The sequence below is a fragment of the Eurypyga helias genome, unplaced genomic scaffold (assembly GCF_000690775.1).
Source record: "Eurypyga helias isolate BGI_N326 unplaced genomic scaffold, ASM69077v1 scaffold3001, whole genome shotgun sequence".
NCBI classification, from domain to species: Eukaryota; Metazoa; Chordata; class Aves; order Eurypygiformes; family Eurypygidae; genus Eurypyga; species Eurypyga helias.
The window spans coordinates 12,310-35,619 of NW_010231303.1; the positions used below are offsets into that span (position 1 = coordinate 12,310).

Below are 23,310 nucleotides of genomic sequence, written 5' to 3' on the forward strand. Positions count from 1 at the left end.
AAGGGATAAAGCTTTGGGACAGCTTTAGATGTGCTTTTCCCTGCTCACTGTGAACAGTTGGAGGTTTCCAAGTGAAGCAGATCAGCAGATTGTTCACCTGCAGTGAGTGGGTGGAAGCCTTGCCTACCTGCTCGGCGTGCCCAGGTCACTTGAAGACCTTTTCAGTTCTCGATTGCAGTCAGCCTCCACAGTCACTTGCTCTCACCGGGTAGTTTGTGCTGGTCTGGTAAAAAGCCAGTGTGGGAGAAAATGAAAAATTGTGCATTGCCATATGTTCTTTAACTTTTGTTTTCTAAAGGTGAACTTTGAAGAAGATTCACGTGTTAAATACCTTGAGCTCTTGGGATACAGGAAAGATGATCTGAGGAAAAAGGTAAATGTGCCGGGAAGCTGTGTCTGTGTTAAATGCTTTACTGATGGATGTATAGGCAGAGCACAGCCTAAAATGTTGACAGTGGCATGTATGGTTGAAGTACTTACTTGCTTCTGGGGCTGGAAGAGCAATTACCAGTATCCACAGGCTATTCAATACAATAAACATCTGTATACAACATTATTTTTGGTGTGTTTTGCAGCAGATAGTAGTGGTCAGTGCTGCAGCTCTCCTAATAGCCATAATACAACTGTTAGCCATGGTGTCTGTGCCTTTGTTTAAATATGGCTGATGTGAACAGTTGTGTGTTATTTAAGGAATTCCTTTTTTCCAGAAGACACTAGGAATCTTTCTCTGCTATTTAAATTTGGTCTACGTAAACAGCTTGTGAATACCTTCAGCCGTTACTTTGGGGTTTTTATTAGCTATATCATCTTCTTGCATTATGGATGTTCAGTGAAAGTTTCAGAGCAGGCAACAGACTTGAGGTGTGACTGCATCGGACTGTCCCATGCTGATCTGAAATTCTCACTCATCTAGAAGCTTTGATATTTGTTGGTTCACGCTCTTCACGTAACTTTGTTATGTGACATCCTCCTACTGTAGCGTAATGGAATCTGATCTGGTTTTAGGCTTTCTTGTTGAAGAACATGTAAGCAGTCTTCAGGGTTTCATTAACTACCTTGGAAAACCTAGAATAGTGTTTGGGTGTTGGTGTTTGGTTTTTTTTTTTTGTGGGATGCCATTCAGTTTTACAGAAGAAACCCCAAACCTTCTTACATTTGGAAAGGCAAAACTTGGATTACTAGGAAACAATTTGCACATCTTAAGTGTAGAGCTTTCTTCCAAGCTGGAAGAAGATTCTTATCTCAGTGTTCCAGAGGGATGGATACCTGTTCTGCGTTTGGGCTCTTTATGCTTTCACTGCTGTTCCCAGGGATTGTCTAGTGTTTCTTCAGTTCTGACTCAGTGGATTTGAAAGTTTGACTCGTGTTCATTGTATCAAACTAATGTTTTATTTTCAAAGAGTGATTCCATGAAGATGTCACTGTTATTACAAATTAAATGGCCTCCACGGCAAATTTCCTATGATTACAGAGAAAAAATCATGGTTTTGCTAACAGTCTGTCCTCAGCTTCTAATTTTTTATTGCATGAGTCAAAGGCAAGCCCAGCAAGGGAAATCCTGGTTTTGGAAGACAGATCGCAATTAGAAAATCCAGTTGAAATTTAGCAGTGGTCCTATGGTTTGGCCTCGTGCAGACTGGAGCCTGCTGCTACAGTTGCCCTGGGTTTGATATGCTCTGTGCACGGCGAGAAGCTGGGAAAATGGGCGTACCTGAATTGGGTGGCCTGAAATGCTGAGCCTACCCCACTATTTCAGTATTTGAGGAACAGATAAGGGGAGCTGCAAGGCCATGTTTTCATTTAGCTGTTTTTCAATAAAGCATTCCACATTGAGGTTGAGTCTATGTTTTTTTTAAGGTCAAGAAATCATACAGAACAGCTCATTTGAAAATGTGTTACGCAGGTGATAAACTCACTAAATCACAAAAAGTTTTGATGTTACTGGTAGGGTAAGGAAAGTAAAACAGGGTCACAGGTTTCAACTTCTTGAAATAAGCTGTTAAGAGCATGGTGTTTTGTTTTTAATCATCTTAAAGCCTGTGATTCTCATACGCAAGTCAAGTCCAGGATTTCTCCTTTCTATTTCTTCTTTCTTTCTAAACTAATGATTAAAAAAAGAAAACTATCTCCACGCATTTGAGCTCAGCTTTTTGTGAAAACAGGCCTGCAGTACTAAAAGCAGTAGATAACATTAGCAGCATTGGGAAACCCAGGCTCCCAGATGTCAAATTAATGTATTTTCTGCATGTATTCTAAACTCTGTGCATTAATTTGGTGTTTTTGAGGGCCCTAATTGAATCTGGAGTTGTGATTTGCTTTGCAAAGTAGTAAAAGCTGGGCATTTGAACTCTTCCATGCCTTGTGACTCCTAACAGTCTCCCTGTTCCACAATCATGGAACCGTAGAATGGTTTGGGTTGGAAGGGACCTTAAAGACCATCCAGTTCCAACCGCCCTGCCATGGGCAGGGACACCTTCCACTAGACCAGGTTGCTCCAAGCCTCATCCAGCCTGGCCTTGGACACTTCCAGGGATGGGGCATCCACAGCTTCTCTGGGCAACCTGTCCCAGTGCCTCCCCACCCTCTGCGGGAAGAACTTCTTCCTGATATCCAATCTAACCCTCCCCACTTTCGATTTAACCCCGTTACCCCTTGTCCTGTCACTACAGGCCTTTGTAAAACGTCCCCCCCAGCTTCCTTGTAGCCCCTTCAGGCACTGGAAGGTGCTATAAGGTCTCCCCGGAGCCTTCCCTTCTCCAGGCTGAACACCCCACCTCTCCCAGCCTGTCCCCATGGCAGAGGGACTCCAGCCCTCGGAGCATCTCCGTGGCCTCCTCTGGACTCGCTCCAACCAGTCTGTATCCTTCTGATGCTGGGAGACAGTGATTGTCATGGCTTCATGTTTCCCTAACCAGAGGAGACAGAGGGTTTTGTCCTGCATGTTCTGATACTGTTTTTATTAGTCTGGTTTCCAGCAGCTCTAGTGAGGTTTGAGGCCCTTGAGTTAACAATTAAAGGTTTAAAGGCATAGAGCAGCTGTTGTTTCCATCAGAGCTTGGGGTGCACAGGGCTTAGCAGTAAATCCATTGCCAGGCTGGGAAAGGAAATGGCTGTAGTTTCATGTTAACTGTTCTGCAAGCAACACATTGGCTACATGTGCCAGGTTTGCAGTCTGAGAGATCAGTGCGACATCTGCCTCTAAAATAAAAGGGTACTTCCATAAATCTTGTTTTCTAGATTACATCCACTCTGAATAAAGAGATTCTTGCAGATGGTGACTTGGGAGAGGTAAGCAGACCCATCTGTACAGCTCTGTTCTTTTTTATAATGCCATGGTAATGTACAAAGTAAGAATGATTTTTCTTTCGGCGTGGTAACTGTCCCAGATTAAGACACAAGTAACCCAGCATATGACAAGTTCCTACATTCTGTGGGATAAAGGTACTTATTTTAAAAACACATCCCACTTTTTTTCTAATCAAATTTCCCCCTCTTTACCACCAAAAGACTCTCAGTAACAGGTTTTAGTGATGTCCCTCCACCTTTCCTTTTTGCTGCCTGTCTTGCCCACAGTGACACTGTGTACTGCCTGTGATGTAGAACAGAGCCTTGCTGCCTGGCAGCTGTTTTCAAAAGCACCACCTTCCCCAGGCTTTAAAAAAAAGCAGGATTGGGAGTGTGTTCTTGTAACACTTCCCTGCAAGAGTGATACATACCATTCAGGCATTGCCTATTGTAATTGCAGTGGCCTGAGTCTATGATGGGAGGACTGCGTTGCTTTGGTGCCGTAGATGTTTCAGATGTCATCTCTAGTTGCCTAATGGGGAAGAAAAGCTTTGCCGTAGGTTTTGAGACAGCTAAGATGAAAACAGGATGAAATGCTGTGTAATGACAAAGAGCAAGGAAATAGAGGGCCTCTGCCATGTTGTACTCCAGCATAGATTGCCAAAGCATTTCGGTGATTTGTAGTCTGGTTCTGGCTACTGTTGTTGGGTAGGTGGTTATGCTCTGCAGCACCAAGTGTTTCTCCCTCTTTTTCTGGCTTTTCTTTATGGCATCTTCTCCCTGCTGAAGTCTCCGGCAGAGTCAGATGAATCTGTGCTGAATGAGAGGGATGAAGGCCAGGCTACAGAGGAGCAGCTCTTGGAAGAGGTATCTGTTACCATCTAGACTAACCCTGTTGACCTCCTGTGTATTTACTCCATTACTCTTAAGAACATTTTATTTTGTTGGCTTTTTCTAGTCCTGTGGATATACGGAAGTACAAGAATTTATTTAGAAGGAAACGTGGGCTCTTCTGAAGTTGCTTGAGGTTTCTCATCAGCCTCACACATCGTGTGAATAGGTTTTGGTGACAGTGAAGGATGAACTCGTTTTGTAACAGTCCAGTTGGCACCAGACTCAGGGACTTTATTCTGCCATAATTTTCACTCTGACATTTTCCCTAACACACACTAAATAACTCTAATACACTCCTTTCTACCCTGGCTTCCTCATTCCTGCCTTTCCCTTCTGCTGGTTGATTATTGCCAAGCTGTCAGCTTGTTACTGCCCTGTTTCTAGGTGAAACCCTTTGCAGAGATGCCGCTGGGGTACTGGAGGAGAGGGGGAAGGTTCATTCTCTGCCTTGCTCCCACCCCCATCACAGTGCCATGGTCCCCTTTGCAGCTGAACAGCGAGCGTCGGGGCTTTGGTAGCTAGCTGCCTTAGGAATGTCTGTTGCAACAGTTCAGCCAGGTTTGTCACAGGCAGTTTGTGCTCCAGCACGTCTGCCTCTGAGACCCTACAGCTTTTGTTCATTTCTGTCTGTCTGAGCAGCATTGTTTTCAGCCCAGTGTTGTAAGTATGGAGACAGGTCTGGAACTAAGGACCCAGCCTCTGCCATGTGAGGTGAATAGCACGGATAATGGTGGTATTGCTGTGTGAAGAGGCTGGCTTCATTTTCACCCGTTCCTGCAGTCTCCCTTCTGGGTTCGAATTTGAGCAGTTAGCCCAAAACTACCTCTCCTACCTGTGCTTGGTGCCTGTCTGAGTTGTCTCTGAAGACGAGGATGGTGGTTTACGGCTCATGCACGCTGGAGGGGTGTGCTTGCAACAGCCTGTTAAGGACACTAGAACGGAGCACTCTTGTTGGGTTAGCTGCTTGATTGCTTTTTAATTCATTAGCATAGTGGAAGGCACGTGTATCTGACTTCGTAAGGATTTTGCTGTATGCAGCCATGAAGATACTGGATGTCTCATAACAGATCTCTTGTCTAAGAGAATTCACAACCAACATGACCGTAGCCTACCAGCATGGGTGGTAAATATTTGTTAGATTAGCCTGAAGGCACTGATGGTGCATCAGGGAGTGCTGTCACACATATAAAGTAGCTGGATGGGCACGTTATTCCTGTGATAATCACAACGTGCTTTCAACTAATACCAGACACGCATCATGCATTATCTGACAACAAAATAATTTTTCTGATGCTGCCTCTTTTCATGAGCCAAACATAAAGGTTGTTTCTGACGTACCTCTTCATCCCAAATGCATGTTCTTGGTCAACTGTTCACTTGTTCTTCATCCTCTGAAGTACAGTTTCAGTGGTGAGCGTAAAAGCAAGATGTTCTGAGCAGACTCTTGAACTCCCACTGCCCATACTAGCATGCAGGCTTATGACAGGAGGCAGTTTGTGGGGCAATTTCTGTACTCTTCTTAGGCCGTGCTATGAAAATTAATGGTGGAGAGAGACTTCCCTCTTGGTATTTTTTTATTCTTGAAAGGTTTTGTTTGAAATCCTAAAATTTAAGTACTTGCAGGAGATGCTCTCTATCTTAACTCTTGAGGGAGCTTTATAAAAAAGCAACTTCTGTCCACTGACCGCCTCTGAATTGAGTGCAACGTGCTTATGTCTCTGTGGACAGTGTTGGACTTGTGTTGAAGATTAAGCATGTATTCATGTGTTGTGCTTAATTAAACTCGGGTGTATGCCAAGTGCAGAGTGTTGAAGGGTGAGCTGAAAGTCCCCAGTGGGGCAAAGTGAAGCCTAGGTAGCGTTATGGTGGACCGTTCTTGGCAGGTGTTGGAGTTTTGAAAGAGATGGGAGGGAAGGTTTCTGATTTTCGTGGTTGTGGCTGTTGTGCTTTGAGGGGGTTGTGTGGTTGTAGGCACAGATGTGCTTGTGGCAAGTCAGGATCCAGGTGTCTGGTTGCTGGTATCTCTGATCTCCAGGTATGCAGACCTGTGCTTGGGGAAGCCTTCCCTGGTGGTTAGAAATCCGGTGCTTCTAGCGCTTTTATCCCTTGGCATCCATTCTAACAGAAATGGTCCGCTCTGGTCTCTCAAAACTATGATTTTATAATGGTGTGTTTACATGCACTGCAGGGCCTTTGCTGAGCGTAGGCCTCTGTGTGCTTAGGAGGTGACTTGGTTCAGGCATCGGGGAAACTGATTAATCTGTGCTGAAACAGTGTTCTAACAAATGACAGCAATACTCGTTCCTTCTAAGCTAATGATCTCTTAGAACTTCAGGCTACCAGTCACCTATCTGTAACTTGTAATGCAGGAGCCATATGGGGGTTTTTATGTGTGTGTTTAATATTCCAAGTGCTTACATAATCTCAAAAATTATGTAAAAATTATGCTCTTCCTTTCTCTTAGAGGATGAAGGACAATAAACAAGAAACTGAAGATTTGGGATCTGCAAAGACAACATTTAACATCTCTGTTAGTGGAGGTAAAACCCCCTTGATTATAAATATCAGCACTTACTAATGTTGATACTGGTGTTCCAGTGAGAAGGCAATTTCTGCACAGACTGTGAAGTACGATTATGACAGGTCTCTAACTCCATTCATTTCACAGCGGTATCGAGGCACTTGAAAATACGGCATTTAGGGGATGAAAGGAATTATACAGTATTCATATACCCCATCACTGCAGTGAAACCACTGTGAGTGAGTGATTTCTGTATAAAAGAACGCACGCCCCATCAGGCATGAAGATCTAATGTCGCTGCTTGTACAGAAACGCCTCGGGGATCTTGAAGCCATTGGCCCCTGTTTAAGTTTGCCTTTTTCTGGCACTGTATGCAGGGTGGGTGTTTCAGAGGCCGCTTGGGCTTGTAGCATCTTGCTAGCATTTACTAGCATCTTGCTCTGCAAGGTAAGTCTGAGACTGGAGATGAACTGGGGCATCCCTGTTAAGCACCTACCTGGAAGAGGCTGGTCAGCAGAGAACGTCGCGCAGTGTTGTACCGTTCGTTGGACCTCATCACTTGCTGTTGCATATTGAAGTGACTTGTGCCATCATTTGAAAATGCACCCCTCTCTTTTTGCAGATGTGGACGGTTTGATTACCCAGGCTTTGCTGATGGGTAACTTTGAGAGTGCAGTAGATATCTGCTTGCACGATAACCGCATGGCTGATGCCATCATCTTGGCCATCGCAGGCGGACAAGAGCTGCTTTCTAGAACACAGGAGAAGTACTTTGCTGAGGTGCAGAGCAAAATTACCAGGGTATGTTTTTCAGTTAAGAAACAACATGCTTGTAGGCATTTGGCAACTCCCTTTTTCACCTTAGAAGTGTTTTTTTACCTTTTCATAGATTTGTTTTTGTGAGAAGCTAATAAGTAGTGAAGTCCATCCATAAGATCTCTGAGCAGGAGGATTTCTGTTGCTCTTTTTAATGCATTGATAGGGAGGAAGGAAGGATACCACGTGGATATCAGCTCACAAGAAGAGCGTTGTTTACCTTGTCTCCAGTGTTCGAGTTGTGTATACTCTGGTAGATTCTGACTGATAAGGATAAATATCTTAAGCAGTGCATGTTTCAGTCTGTTATCTTGATACGTTTTTTCAGGAGTTTCACATGACCCGTACTCAGTGCCAGCAGCATTACTTTGATTTCTACCTGTGTCTTAGTAGATTTTGCTGATGCTTTGTTTCACTGCATGCCCAAAGACATCTAAGTGTGCCCAGACCAGATCAGTCAGTCTTAGTCTAGGGGAGAGCATGTTATGCCCAGCTGGTTCTTTTCAGCTTTTTGCAAGGCTAGGGATTGCTGACACTGCTCATTCAAATCTTTATTACTGACATGAGAAGTGGCCTTAGAAGAGCACAGGACAACTGGTTTGGCAAGGACAGCCACTTTTTGAGGCGCAGAGGAAGTTGCTCATGGTCACTTTTAGCAGTCCATTGTTAAAGAGTGTTTTACGCAGTAGCAGGAGTGACCTATAAAATAAAGGGCATGTGCTTAAGTGTTTTACTGGAGCAGGGCTGAAAGCCCCAAAGCACAGTCACTTGGGAGTTAGGGCACACAGCACCACAAGCTAGGGTCAGTAAGTGGGATTTTACTGGTCATTCCCTGCAATCCAGTTTGAGATGGGAACAATTTGCGTTTCTAGTAGCGCACAAGTGAAAAGAGGAAAGTCTCTAGTATTCAGACTTTACGGTATTTCTTCCCCTGCCCCCAGCTCCTTTCCTGCCTCTGGCATAATCAGAGGAAGGAGAATTTTGTAATGTGTGGGGAAATTTCTTCACTGTAGTTCATCCTTTGGAGAAAAGTATTTTTATGGAGAGCTGGCGAGTTATCTGTGCCTGTTAATAAGTGAATGTTGACCTTGCGTTTGTTGTTCAATTGTGGTTTTTTTCTTTTCTGGTCCTGAACTGCACATTTACTGCTTGTTCAGCTGTTTTGGAGCTTGAAGTCTTGGCATGACAAGGTCTTTGTTCACTAAATAGCAGCACAGCTGCCAAATCTGAAGCAAAATAACCAGAGGCAGAATTTGAGACAGAAGAAACTGGAATTTCGTTCTGAGAGCTTGTGGAGAGGCAGCCTGTGTGGGTGGGTGTGGGGTAGGGATACTGCAGCCAGCTCAGGTTGATGTTGCTGTCAACTTGGTTCTCCCTTTGAGCAGCCTTTTTAATTGCCCCTCATTGATCAGCTTGAGGCTAAGGGCTTAAAGCAGAATGAAATAGTTTGATAGACAAAATTCATGCCCATTGCTGAGCATTGTGTCTAAGATTTATAGCTAAATGCTTGGTATGGTATCTTTGTCTACAAAAACAGTGTTGAAAACCATCTGCAGCAATCTCAGCTTGTGGAGATTTGTGGAGATTTTTCTTGCACGTGTTGTAGCAAGAATAATTGGCCTGTCTGTGTTATCTGACCTTGTTTTGTGATTTCCACTGAACTCTTTTGAAGTAAAATGTATTCGTGCAGTGCAGTATCTGTCATGACCCTTTATACAGTGGGGATGAGTACACTTCAATAGATACTTTGCTTTTCAGAATGCAGTATAATTTGTAAGTCCTACCAGGATCTTAACTGTCCTCTCTCCCTCTGGTCTAGCTCATCTCTGCAGTGGTAATGAAGAACTGGAAAGAGATTGTGCAGTCTTGTGATCTGCAGAATTGGAGAGAGGCTTTGGCTGCTGTGCTCACTTATGCCAGGCCAGATGAGTTTGCAGCCCTTTGCGGTAAGGACACTTTACAGATTGGATGTCACTTATTCCACTTCTAGCAAAACTGCTCTTTGCCATGGTGTTTTCCTTCCAGTAAATTACTGTAAGGCCTCGTTAGCTTCTTTGATGGATAATGTAGTTCTTTGGTCCTGTTGCAGAGGAGGACAGGAATCTCTGGCGTGCTGTGTTTCCAGTACATCCCTGATTTTCTGGGCACAGAACCCAGACTCTTGTGGGCAGCTGTGTCCTGGCATCACCTGTGTAGTGCACAGCTGCTGGTCTCTTGCAGTTTCCGGATGGGTGATGGTGATGGTGATGTTGATTTGACAGGGGTCTCAGCCAAGGGACCAGTGTCTAGGAGTGTTTGTGCATGGACAATGGGAATGTTTCAGGGAGGCGCTTCCCTTTTCTTTCCCAAGAGCAATTTTGATTCCTTCCAAGGAGTCCTCTTTCACAGGGAGTGAGCATGCCTGCCCTCATGTATGCTGCATGGCAGACAGCTGGCTGGGTTTAACCCACAGAGGTTACTTACAGTAGCTGTGTGACAGACACCTCTCGGATGGCACCTACTGTGTCTAGGGAGCTGTAGGACTCACTTCAGCACACATCAGCCCAAAGCAGTATCACAGTTCTTTGGCCAGTTGCACACTCGGGCACACTCCTGAAATGAGGGCCTATAAAAAAAAAAAAATAAGTGGGAGAGGGGATAAGTGAACCCTGGCCTCTTGTTTGCTGTCACGTCAGCAGATGGACTGTCCCCTCTGACATGTCTCAGGTTTGCAGGCATTTGACAGGTCTTTGCTGCCACGACATTAATGGCCTCTGAAGTGCCCTGGGCTCCCATGAGATTATCTGTGCTGGATACCCGAGTATGTCCTTACCAGTGGAGCCCAGAGGCCATATCCCTTCTCAGTGTGCTCAGCAGAGACACAATAGGCATTGCAGGCTTTCCCAGCCTCAGCAGTGATGGAGGGATCACCAAAGTGAGGCTCATCTTCTTTGTTGATATTTTTCCTAGATCTCCTGGGTAACAGGCTGGAGAGCGAGGGGGACAGCCATCTGCAGACACAGGCTTGTCTCTGTTACATTTGTGCCGGCAACGTGGAAAAACTTGTTGCTTGTTGGACCAAAGCTCAGGATGGAAACAGCCCCTTGGCACTTCAGGTTGGTAATTCTGTTGAGAGATGATGGAAGTAACACACTGGGATCATTTGGCACTTAAATGATCTAGTGTAGAGCTTTGATGCTGTCCGATAGCTGCATGTGTCTCAGGATGCAAGCCTTTTCCTTCTGGAATGGGTAACTTCACAGAAATAATACATAAGATGTTGGAAAATGTGTTGTGAGGCACGATGGCCTTTGTGTCTGCTCTGTTCTTTGGGTAGTCCTGCTAATATGCTGCTTGTGTAAGAAGGGAGTTGTAGGGCTTAGAGTGTTTTGGTAAAGAACAGGCTTTGAATGCTTGCATCTTTTTGCAATAGGGGAATACTTGGACATTTTTGCTTTTGGAAGAGATGGCTTGGATGTTTAAGGGAAGAAGTCTAATAAATTAAGGGTGAAATCTAATAAATTAAGGGTTAAATCTGGAAAGAAAAGTGTAGGAAGGCTCTCATGAGAGTTTTCTGTAGGGGCTTGCACATGCAGAGTTTGGTTTCCAGCATTAAAATATATTGCATATAGTAAATAAATGAGAGGAATAGGATTGAGTGAGATGAATCCATTATGGAATAATTATTTTAGTGTTTTACAGTTTATTCCATCTGTTCAGGGCCTTTGAAGGACCAGTTTTAGAAAGTTCTTAAAGTAATGTTACCTGGCAGTGCTGTGAGTCTGTTTAGTTAATTGGAGGAACTGGGGTACATGCGAGTGTTGCTTCGCATTATGAAATCTCTCCAGTTTTGATTTATCAAAATTACTTTCCAGGCTCTTGAGTGCTTCATTTACAGATTTACCTTCAGTTTGAATGCGTTTTGATTGCATTGCTTTGCTCTCTTGGACACTAAAATTGAAAACTACTATTGGAGTCATAATTAGGATGCTTGTTTACTATGATGTGGAATTGCTGGAAACCTAAGAAGCTGTGGGGCTTTTTACTTGCCTTTTTTGAAGCGCAGATTGATTGGTTAAAACAAAAATGTGCTATTGAACAGTCAGTAAACAGTCCTTATTAGTGATGTATGGTTGAAAAATCATGTGTGGTAAACCATTCTGAGTGTAGTTTGGAAGGGACCTTAAAGCCCATCCAGTTCCAACCCCCCTGCCATGGGCAGGGACACTTTCCACTAGACCAGGTTGCTCCAAGCCTCATCCAGCCTGGCCTTGGACACTTCCAGGGATGGGGCATCCACAGCTTCTCTGGGCAACCTGTGCCAATGCCTCCCCACCCTCTCTGGGAAGAACTTCTTCCTGATGTCCCATCTAACCCTCCCCACTTTCAATTTAAACCTCTCACCCCTTGTCCTGTCACAAGGCGTGCGCACACCTCTAACCCCTCAGGTTTATTTCCCATGCTCTGTGCATTCACATAGAGGAATTTAAGATGGGCTGCCCATGACGCTGACTGGAGCATCTAGAATTCCTGTCTTGTTTGCCAGGTGCTCTCCTGGTGACCTGTGGTCCTCTTGTTAAATCTGTTACAAGGTTTTTAAAAGGGATTGAATGTTAATATTGTCAAATGACTCTAGTATCTTCCAATATAATACAGCGAGAGTAAGAAAACATGAGAAAACTAACCAGAAAAAGTTCCTGTAGCCTAGCACTAGGAGAAAACCTGACAAAGACCAGCTCTGGGGATGTGTAAGGAAGGCAAGATACTACTGGTTGCAGTAGCAACCAGAAAGCCATGCACAGTTCTCCCAAGGGAGTTCTTAGATCCTTTTGATTAAGATAGTTAAGAACTGACTTATTAAAAAGCTGCAAACACATGTGTGGCACCCCAGCTCTAAGAGCGGTGATGGGCATGATGTTTTCTGTTTGCTCTCATGGCTTTCACCAGATATTTTTATGAAAACATACTCTTTTGGTGGACGTGCTTAGTGCTGATAGGGCCCTGAAATCCTGCTTAATAAACTCAGTCCTTCCAGTGCTGCTGGCTTTGCTGTTAAAAGCCACTTGGCGCGTAGTTGCCGGTTGCAGTTCTAACTTCTCATGTTAGGAAAGTCGTGCCTTTAGTGCAGCTGTTAACTGTCCAGGAAAGCTTCACTGGGCTTGGGTTGCTGCCACATGTGGAGGGTTCTGCAGGGCTGCCCTGAGGAGGAGCCCTCCATGACAGTCGTTAGCCAGGGCCTTTGTTCTCATTTGTCGTTTGTTCCCTGATCTTCCAGGATTTAATTGAGAAAGTCGTAATCCTGCGCAAAGCAGTTCAGCTCACCCAGGCTGTGGACCCTAATGCTGTGGGGGCCCTTTTGGCCGAGAAGATGAGCCAGTATGCCAACCTCCTGGCTGCCCAGGGCAGCATTGCTGCAGCTTTGACCTTCCTCCCTGTGAACACCAACCAGGTACGGGGCCTTCAGGTTTTTCACTCCCTCTCTGTGTGAAGAGGTGTACTTAGCAAAGATCCTGCCATGGTACAGTTAGCCAGCAGGACTGCCGTTTGAAATGCACCTCAGGATGTGACGGTCAGGCTGTTTCCCGTTTTCCTGCATTGGCCTTGCTGAGCTGGCAGGAGTACATGGCCTTGTTCTTCTCCCTCTTCACACCCTTCTCTTTGCAGCCAGTGGCTGCCAAAGGGGTAGCTGTCCCTCCTGCAAGCCAGTGTAACAGGTAGCTTGACACTTGGTTGGCTGTTGTCTTTCGATTTCTCAGCTTCCATCAGCTGGTATTTGTGGACAGACTGTCTTGGGATTCATGCAGGCCAAAGCAGGAGGCTGGCACACAGAAGGCAGTTCCAATGGCCCCATGTCTCATGCAGAAAAAACTTACTCCACTCAAATAAAACAGAGCAGGCTTCTGAGAGCTCATCAGCGTGCGACTAGTCAGCCTCTTGATGTGATACACTGGGTGACCAGACAGGGCAGTTAACCTTTGTTTGCCATCTTTCTCTGCAGCCAAACATCATGCTGTTACGGGACAGGCTTTGCAGAGCCCAAGGGGAGCTCCCAGTGGGACAGGAAGCCCTCAAGGCACCATACGATAGACAGCCCGTGCCCAAAGGACGACCTGGCCCTGTGGCTGGACGGACGCAAGGGACCCAGGCTCCAGCCCAGCAGTATTGCCAACAGGTAAGTGTTTTTTTGCACTCAGGAAGGGACATAGGACTTGAGTTCTGGAGAGCAATGGATAGAAGAATATTTTTTTCCTTTCTCTTGATCTGAGCTGGAGCTGTATGACATGCCTCAACCAAGAGTCTTGTGGTGAAAGTAATTGGTGCTGCTTTTCAATCAGTACAGATGCCTCCTTTACTCCTCATCTGGAAATGTGCTAGACACCTTGTCAAGTAGCCTGCTTCTGAAGATAAGGTGTTTTCCCCTCTTTGAAAACACGCTTCAGTTCCAAGAATGACTGTGTTGGGGGAGCACTGCAGGATTTTTCTGTGCTTGCTCTCATAGCCCTTGATGTCATCCCCTCCCTGTAGGCCCTGGGGCTTGCTCATGCTGCTTACCAGTCTCTTCTAGGGCTGATTATTTCCACCCCAGCTCTGATGTTGGCTGTAGAAGTTGCTGAGCAGTGGCAGTAGCAACTGAGGGCAAGTTTTGGTAGCTGTGGGTAGTCTGCTGTGAAAACACCTTCCCAGCTGGGTGTAAGGAGGCAGCACGGGCAGGGGTGAGACTGGAGCAGGGAGTCAGGCCTGGGCTGAGCTGTGCCAGAAGAAAGACCTGGTGAGTATGGGACTAATAAAGGAGCTGGGGGCTGTGCAGGGAGGAAGAAGAGAAATGGGGGAGGCAGGTGCCCTGTTTTTATCTGTAGCCTGAGGATGATGCTGCATCAGACCACATTGGCCATCACCGGAGTGTGGTGTGGTGGTACACACCTGGCTGTGTGTATGCTTACGGAGCATCGACAAGTCCGTAAACCCTCCGCACATTGCTGGAGCTCATCTGGCCCTGCTCTACACAGGGCTCTGAGTGGAGCTGTGTTCAGAGCTGCGGGTGTTCTTGCATAGAGGAGACTGGCACCAACAGAGGTATGTCTGTCAGTGCTGCCCTGCAAGCACTGCCTGCCAGAAAAATGGGGGCAGGAAGGAAGAGGGCTGAAAAGTTAGAAGGAGTTGGGTTTTGTTCTCTCCATGTTGATGTCAACAATTGTGTGCGCCCTCACCTTCTTTCAGGGGTTAGTAAAGTAGATTTCAGAGGGGACAAAACCTTCCTCCTGTTCATACAAGATTACCTTTCTAATGCCATTGCGTAAGATTTTAAAAGCATGATGTTTAAAAGCATGATTTAAAATAAACAGCTATTCTTTCCTATGTCTTTGACTTTACTCCTTGTAACCAATGAATTGCCTTTAAAAAGCAGTGCTGTGTATTTCCTGTTTGGCTGTGGAAAATAGCAGCTGACCTCTCAGGTGGTGTAGTCTTAGCAAAGCTTTTTCAACCAGAGTTCCCTCTTTATCCTACTGTTAAAAAAAAATTATTTAAGCAAGCCTTGCTCATTAATAAAAAGCTGGGTGTATTAACCCAACAAGCACACAGAGAGTGAGTTACCCCCTGTGTTCTTGGCTTTCCAGGGAGTTCATGCTCAGCAAAAAAAAAAGGGGACAGGTGCCATGTCAGAAAGGTGCCCAGTGGTATGCTGATGAACCAGAATGGAAAGAAGTTGTGTATTTGAGCCTTAGGAAACTTGTTTTGTTTGACTTCCTTTTAAGACAGTGTGTACATAGGGCTTGCTCAAGCTTGAGACAGCCTTTGTTTAATTGCTGGCCCCAATAGGAACATGTACTTAAAACTTGGTTTCCTTCCAACGTAGGTTTTTGAACTCTCTTTTTATCAGGCACGCAAGAGGATGGGAAAGCCTTTTAGATTACCCCGGTGATGAGTTGTACAGACATCTGTGGTAGTTGTACAGCTGACGGCACTGTTAGCCCAGCACTGTGCAGGGTTAGAGATGGATAGACTGAAACCAGCTGAGCCAACCAGGGCTTTGGGGCTGCAGCTTTCCCTCTGCCTGCGCTCTGTCCTGACCCCGCTTGTGTATCCCACTGCTGGGCAGCATGCCCTCTCCTTGCTCAGGGATGTCACAGGTGTAGGAGGTTTTGGGTTCCTGTCCTGTTAGAAAGGTAGTAGTGTTCGCATGGAGCTGAAGGGCTTTGGAGTGGCAGAGAAGGCAAATATAAGAAAGGAGGTATGGGGGACTGGCTGGGAAGCTGTCAACATTACAGTGTATGTTTGTGCATGTACAAGAGACGAATATTGGATTTTAAGCTTTTTAAATGCATCTTAGGCTTGATTTAAGCAGACTGATTTTGTGTGAGGCAGTATGTTTGAATTTAACATGGAACTTGGGACTTCCAGCTGTGGTTAGTGATGCTTGGTGTTATGCAGTAGCCTGGGGGAGGCTCCTGAGATAGGAAAATGTGATGAAAGAGGCAGACCTGGCTCTCACTGGCACATGTAACACTGCACTCACTCCACAGCCTGTTGTAGCTGCATCTCTGCTGGGCTTCATCTTCACTCTGCAATTCACTCCTGCTCCAGTGCACAGTGATTTTCTGTCTTGAATGTACTTTTCCTTCTTCAGTGCACAGTGATTTTCTGTCTTGAATGTACTTTTCCTTCTTCCTCTGAGATTTCATGGCTGTTACAAGTACCAGCATGCAAACTTTTTGTGTTCGCTTCTTTGCATCTCATTTTGTGAAACCCTTTAGATGTTTTTTATTGGGGTTTTTTTCCATGATTGGTATTTCTTTGTTCAATTCAGGTTAGAATTGCCCCTACTGTCACTACCTGGAGTAACAAAACTCCTACTGCCCTTCCCAGCCATCCTCCTGCAGGCTGTCCCTCTGACACACAGGTATAACCTTCATTATTCCTCTCTGAGCCCCCGCTCCACCCCAGTGTGTCCCCTGATGTAGTCTGTGTGCTTGACACAGTCTGATACGGATAGGCAGAAGGAGCAGCTTCCTGGTGTGGTCTGGTTTTGTTCCTCTGCATCTCAAGTTGCCTTTTTTTTTTTTTTTTCCCACCAATGCCCAGATGAGTGGCTCTGGAAAGCCTTGAGTGAGAACTCAGTGGGACCTGACCCCCCTCAAGCCCTTGAATCACACTGGAATATTTGTAGTTTGATATTTTTCCTTTCCCATGGAAATTAGAAGCTTCGGAGTTAACATTTAAGTTGTTCAGTTGAAAGCTGTGGATGGCAGGGCGCGCTCAGGCTGCCTGAATAACAGGTAGCACTGGCAAGGACCTCTTCCTCATGCAGGAAGGTGTGTGCTGCTCTGCGGGTGCTGAAGTCACTGCACATACAGGCCGTGCTTTCAGTCTTACGCCGGACGCCCCAAGGCACTGGGGTGGTTGGAGGCATTTGCCCCTGTGCTGGTGGCTCTTCCAGGGAATGTGGTTTCAGGACTTGAAATGTGAACTGATCATTTTGCTACAGTTCTGTTGCAGCACTGCATTATTGTTGCTGACTAAATCCTATCTCCCCCTACCCTTTCTCCTGCGATCTTTTTTTACAGGGAGACAACCCACCTCCTCCAGGGTTTATCATGCCAGGTGCCGTTAACCCCAGCGTGCCACCGCAGCAAGCCACGTCTTCCAATTACAGCATATACTCACAAGCAGGGGCCCGGCCAGCATATCCACAGCGTGAGTAACGTTTACGTGGAGGGTAGGCAGTCCACTCCTTGTGCTTGGGAGGGTTCAGACCAAGCCAGTGCCACATTTGTCGGGGGGTGGAAACTCCTGAGATGACATCTGAGGATTGTCATTTCTTGGTGGGGTCCAGGTATGACGCACCCTCTTCGACTCCTCTGTCTCCTCTGCTGAGAAGGGGTCTGCTTGTGGCCCTTAGACTCATTCCTCAGCTGGCCCTTCCCAAGGGTGTGCCGGGGTCAGAAACTCACTAGCACGAGTCCTGGAGAAGCAGCACAGGCCTGGCAAAGAGGGACCCAACTCATCTGTGTGTACTGGGGCCATCCAGTTCTCAGTAGGACTCTGTGAAGGTGGGAAAGGGGATGAGGAGACAAGGGCAGTAGTAGAGGTGAGTGAGGAAGTGGGCAGAGCACTGACACCCTCTGAGCGGGGGACTGAAAGTACAGACACCAGGGAGGAAAAAATGGGCATAGGTGGGTGGAGAGTAGGCAGTGAAATTAAGCTGCAGGGCCAACAGTGAAAGGCTGTGAGCTTGTGTTCACTTCCAGAGACTGCTTGGCCTAGGCTTTCCCTTTGTGCAGACCTGGGGCAGGGGTTTCTCTGCCCTGAGAGGCACTGTGAGCATTGCAGTGGTCCAGAAAACAGCCAGAGCAGCAGATCCATGTGCCCCAGCCCTACCCTGACTGGTGTGGTGGCTCTGGGCAAGAGAGTCTTAGGGGGAGAATGGGAGTCCTTACAGCCAAGGCAGCCCTTTCTCCACATCCCCACCCCCAGTGGCAGGCTGAGGTTTGAGCAGTCCTGCAAGTGCAGGCAGATTTGTGGGAGCCAGGATTTGCTGGGCAGGTAAGTAAAGGGCAGGAAGAGAGGAGTCAGGTGGAGAAGGAAGCAGATGCAGGTGAAATCTGCTCTCTGTTGTGAACTGACTGACTGTCTTTTTTCCCTGTTTGTAGCATATCAGGCCACACAACAGTACTCTTGTGGAACAGGGGGACCTGGACCAGCTCTCTATCAGCCTCAGCAGCCTATTGCTGTCCCTGCTTCAGCCTCTTACCCAAATGCTGCTCATAACACCACGCCTCCCTACGTGCCCTCTGCCCCTCCCCACTCTGTGCCGTCCCCGCTGTACCCTGGGCAGCCTCAACCCTCCCCAACAAGCCTGAATCCTGTCTCTTCCTTCCCTCTTCCTCCTTCTGGCGCATCCTTTCAGCATGGCAGACCAGGACCTTCAGCAACTTCTATGGCTTATGCATTACCAACTGGACCAACAGGTACTCTGCCTGCAACCAGTGACCTTCCTGCATCCCAGAGAACAGGTCTGCGCTTGGATGGGGGGCAGTCAGGGAGGGGTTTGTTTTATTACTCGGTTAAATGTGCACCTTTTCCTAGTGAGTACTCTGCACAAAGTTTGCTTGTGCTTAGAGGTCCGTTCAAAGCATTTCTAAAACACATCATCTTCCCAGCGTATCTGGCAGTGATACGGCTGTGTTGCTGCAGTGAGCACTTGCTGAGCAGTGTGAAGTCGTCTTTCTTTTGCGAGTCAGACCTTCCCACAAACACAGAGCTTTTGTCTGGCCCAAGACAGCATGCTACAGTAGTGTCTTGTTATGAGGCTGTCATGTACTGTGAACAGACGGTGGCAGTTTTAACCTGGTAAGGATGGCATCAAAACCTGCTAGGTGGCTGGACAGGAAAATACAAAAATAAGCAAGTTTTCCTAATTGCTGCAGAGAACATAATCCCAGTTCTCCTTGCAGAACAGTTTTGCAAATGTAATCTGACACTGTGTCCCTGGTCTGTGAGCAGCATTTCAAGCCCAGAATTGGCAGGGTATTTAATTCAAATTGCATTTCCTGTGACATCAGCTCACTTCCATTATTTTTTTTCCTAACCACTTAGTGCAATGGGATTTACTGTAGCTGTGAATGCCTTAAAAGATAATCGGAAGTGATTTAGAAATGCTTTTTACGTCTCTTTCTTGAACGTTAATCAAAAGCATGTCTGTGGCTGTCACGTAAGGGCATGTTTGAGCATGCACTGAGATGGGGCTCCATGTCTCTCTTGAGTGCCTGGACATAACTGTTTCCTGGGGAGAGTGACCTTGCTTGTGATAACAAACCTGTTTTTTCACGTAGCAGCCTGTCAAACAACAGCTTTGCCTATGTCGGTCAGGCTGTGCCGGAAATATTTTTTCTACACCAGGCCATAAACATATAGGTGGTCCAGCTGGCATGTCTAGGACCAGATCTGGGAAGCAGGGAATGGAGGGAATATTAGGCAGGATTTGAGTGTTCCAGGGATGCTGAGACTGCTGACAGGCCCTAAGGACCCCACTGTGACTCCCGCTCTTTTTCAAGTCTGTTAGGGTTGATGCGGTGCGGAAAAGGCATATTGCCTTTGTCTTGGCAGCAGCAGTACTACGAGTGCTCCTGGCGTCTGTGAGGCTGTGTCATAGTTCAATCCCAGCCTGCAGCTGAGTACCACACAGCTGCTCACTCACCTCCCCCCTCCTCTAGTGGAGGAGCAAAGACAAGGAAACTCGTGGACTGAGATAAGAACAATTTAATAATTGAATATAATAATGATACTAATAATAACATTTAATAAATAATGGAAAATAAAACCAATTATACAATTGCTCACCACCTGCCGACTGATACACAGCCAGGTCCCAAGTAGCGAGAGTCAGAGCCAGGGAGCCCAGGAGAGATTGTACCAGAGTTAGAGCAAGCTTATGCATTTTATTACTGTACTCGTGTCACTGGCAGGCACTTCACATCTGTCACTTGCTGAGCTTGTGTGAACGGTGAGGTGACATGGTCCATGTGGTGTGCTCAGAGTGGGTGAAGCTCTGTACTCTGGACAGTAGAAATTAGGGACATTAATGACCGTAGTGATCGATTGGTAAAATTGGGTAATCCACGCAGGCTAACACATCTTGCCTGTGTCATTTTAATATCAGGGGAATTGAAGCAGTTGTTATCCATATTGCCATGCTGGATTCCCTTTAAAAATTAAAAGTTGTCCATACTAGGCTTTTAATAAAACTGAAATGTATCAGTGCTGCACCAATGTATTTTCCAGAGTAGCTGCATTGCTTAGTTAAGGGTGCCTTGGCACGGCATCTCATAGGACCACAAAAATCTGCAGCCAGAAGTAGGTCTTACCTGTAGCTCTGAATGTTCCAGTACAGAGCGTATAGTGATGCTGGTCTTGGCTTTGAAGTGGTATGCTTTTGTGTGTGGGGGTGATCTAATCTGGGAACATCATGTTTCACTTTGCAAATGTGATTCGTTTGAAGGTGAAGGTAAGGGAAGAAGGGGAAAAAAAAAATCTCAAAGTCTTGAAAAGCCATCTGACCTTTGAACAGGCTTGGATTAAAAGATACGCTTAAGGAAACAGTTCCATCTTCTGGTTTTTTTGCAAATACATATAGTGTAAGTATGTTAAGCTGTGCTTGGAGCTCCAATAAGCAAGAAAAGCCCACATTTTACTTCATTTTCAACTTATCTCGCTTTGGTTTGCGATAGGTGTTTGAACCTGCTTTCAAGGGAGTTTTAATTTTCAGTCTTGCATCTTTTTGAAATTGTGACTGAGTAAGTCTGAGCTAAGGGAAGTGTCTGTGCCAGAGAGAGAAGCGCATCAGACCAACCCCAGGGACAGGAGTTACCTCACCCCTGACGTTCTTCTCTTTGAAATGGCAAAGGCCTTACTGGCTGTGTTTGTGTCATTTGGATTTGTTGCTCAGTCTGTGCAGGCAACGTGGCATTTCACATGGCATAAAGCTGCTGTGTGAGTCTAATCTTTTTTTTTTTGATGGCCTGGACTCTCCCAAAGAGCACGCCTGGTTTTGGAAGAATACTTGATGTCCTCCACCTTGAAGTCAAGTATTTTAAGCAGCTCCCGTAAAGCTTTCTGGAATGGTAAAACCATGGTGAGAAGATTAAGAGTAACAGTATGTTGGCTTCACTCCTAGTAGGAATAGAAAATGAGAACACCAGAAGGGATAAAATGGGCTGGGATACTGCAACATTTCAGAAACAACCTAGAAACACTGATTTACTGCATGGGAAGAGCAACAGGCTTGTTTTCATTGCAGTACAGCAACAGGTTAAACAAAATGTTGCAGTACATTTTATCCCTTCACCAGAAGGGATAAAATGGGCTGGGATACTGCAACATTTCAGAAACAACCTAGAAACACTGATTTACTGCATGGGAAGAGCAACAGGCTTGTTTTCAGGGAAGGCAGGCAAAAGCATTTCCACAGGGCGGTTTGGACAAACGACTTGTCTCTAAACTGGCGTTGTAATTTGTTCAGGCATTTCTTCTCCTGACTTCTCATGCTTATTGAAACTAAATTGCTAATCAGAAATTACAGACCAGTTGTTTTATGATTTTGTTAAGAAAATCTTTTTTAGCTCTCTTTGTATTTTACCTCCAGAAAGTCTACCGACTCAAGACCAGGCCTCTCCCTTTGCAGGTGAACTAGGTACCAGCTAACTGGGACAGAAATTACGGCCACTACATGAAATTAATTGGATAGACATCAATAATGCATATGTTCTTCAGAGAACATTGTGTGATGCTGTGCCAATTAGACTTCAATCAAATCAATTTTTAATTCCTTAATTAAAACCAATAACAACGTATCTGGAGTTTTTAACCACAGAAACAAACGCTGGTTATCCTCTTTGTAAAAACAGATTATTCATGGAAATTAACAGCAGGTGCAGCCTGGGAGATTTTCTTAATGTGTTACCAGCACTGCAGAATTTAGACTTCCTATATCAGAAATACTCTGGTATTTTCTGGATAGGGAGGAACAGAGTACCAACCTCCTGGGGCGCATGGCTGGCGGGAGATGGCGCTGCCTTTGGTTAAGAAAGAAGCCGAGGTGAAAGAGGCTTTAAATTGTTTTTCATGTACCCCTCTAATGTGCGCTGGATGTGGAACGTGTTTAACAAAAGCTCAGAAGCCAATGAAATTTCAGATAAATTGAGCAAATTCTCTAGTGATGTTAAGCTCTGCTGTCTAATTCCTCATCTGCTAAGTGAAAGACACTGTGGTGAAAAAGTCCATTGAGCAGGGATTTGGGTTTGGTGGCTTTGTGCAGGAACTCCTGATTCCTCGGCAAGGCTGCGGTGACGCTGAGACATAATGCTGTCGTTCCGATGACACGTGACTCCTCCTCTGTGAGGAGCTGGGGAACTATTTCTAATTGTACTAGTGTGATCTTTGCTGTACCAATCTTGCAGCCGTAAGGAGCGTTCTTTCTTGGAAGAGCAGGTTTGGTACAGAACAACACCCCGGGCTCGAAGGGAAGCTCCTCAGGCATCCTCTTTGCTTCTTCCATTATCAAATAAATTGCCCTTGGTGCAAAAAGCTAGATTTTGCCACCTTGCTCCAGCAGCTCTGCCCTGCTTTTGGGACACAAAGCACTCAGGAACATGCTGTAGCTGGCAGGGTAGACCTGGTTTTATGGCTCTTGTGTCTCCAGGGTGGCTGGGTGAACCTGGCCTGAAATGTTCCCTCTCAGGCGTCTTCCTTCTGTGTGGTGTTGCTGGGGAACGTGTCTTAACTGTTCGTATAAATCCATCACAGTACGCAACCGCGGCAGCAGCTCTTAGGAAATGGATGCAGCTTAAGGGTGTTCTTTTTCCCCTGTGGTTTCTGACATCCCTGCTGCTTGTTAGTGTTTATAATCATGTTATGGTGGTCATGGACAAAAAGGTCAAAACAGGTTCTCATTTTTTCTCATACGATACAGACGGGAGAAACTGAGTGGTCACTGAAGCCATCTTCACATGCACAACCCTCTAGCAGAGCTGTGTTTGGGGCATGGTGGGCAACAGTCTGCCTTTTCAAATGGCATGTCTGCTCAAAGTTGGTTAGTTTTGGTTTTTTTTTTCCCCTGCAAGGGGTGAAAGAGTGAATAATTTAAAACATAAATAAATAAACTTCTGTGAAACTTGAGTAGTTGGTCAAGATGCCAAACCTGCCCAGTGGGTGCAGAGCCCAAAGGGTCTGGGGGTGTTGGGAGGCTCCGGCTGGTGCAGGAGCTGTTCCGGCCCCCAGGAAAGGGCAGAGGAGCAGGCAGGAGAGGGCAGGCTCTGCAA

General features: G+C 45.9%; 1 protein-coding gene across 5 annotated transcripts in view; it reads left to right on the plus strand.

Annotated features, from left to right (window-relative positions):
* Positions 1-23,310, plus strand: part of SEC31A (SEC31 homolog A (S. cerevisiae)) — a 42,247-nt gene that overhangs the window by 11,768 nt on the left and 7,169 nt on the right. The window contains exons 11-21 of one of the 5 annotated variants that reach the window (XM_010160993.1): positions 299-373; positions 3,238-3,288; positions 4,075-4,152; positions 6,644-6,719; positions 7,323-7,501; positions 9,336-9,462; positions 10,466-10,611; positions 12,771-12,944; positions 13,494-13,667; positions 17,059-17,188; positions 18,145-18,507. In XM_010160993.1, coding sequence (XP_010159295.1) covers positions 299-373; positions 3,238-3,288; positions 4,075-4,152; positions 6,644-6,719; positions 7,323-7,501; positions 9,336-9,462; positions 10,466-10,611; positions 12,771-12,944; positions 13,494-13,667; positions 17,059-17,188; positions 18,145-18,507 — 1,573 coding nt within the window. Of the gene's footprint in view, positions 1-298; positions 374-3,237; positions 3,289-4,074; positions 4,153-6,643; positions 6,720-7,322; positions 7,502-9,335; positions 9,463-10,465; positions 10,612-12,770; positions 12,945-13,493; positions 13,668-17,058; positions 17,189-18,144; positions 18,508-20,341; positions 20,348-23,310 lie in introns of all 5 variants that reach the window. The other 4 variants (XM_010160994.1, XM_010160996.1, XM_010160997.1 and 1 more) reach the window with 4 other exon arrangements.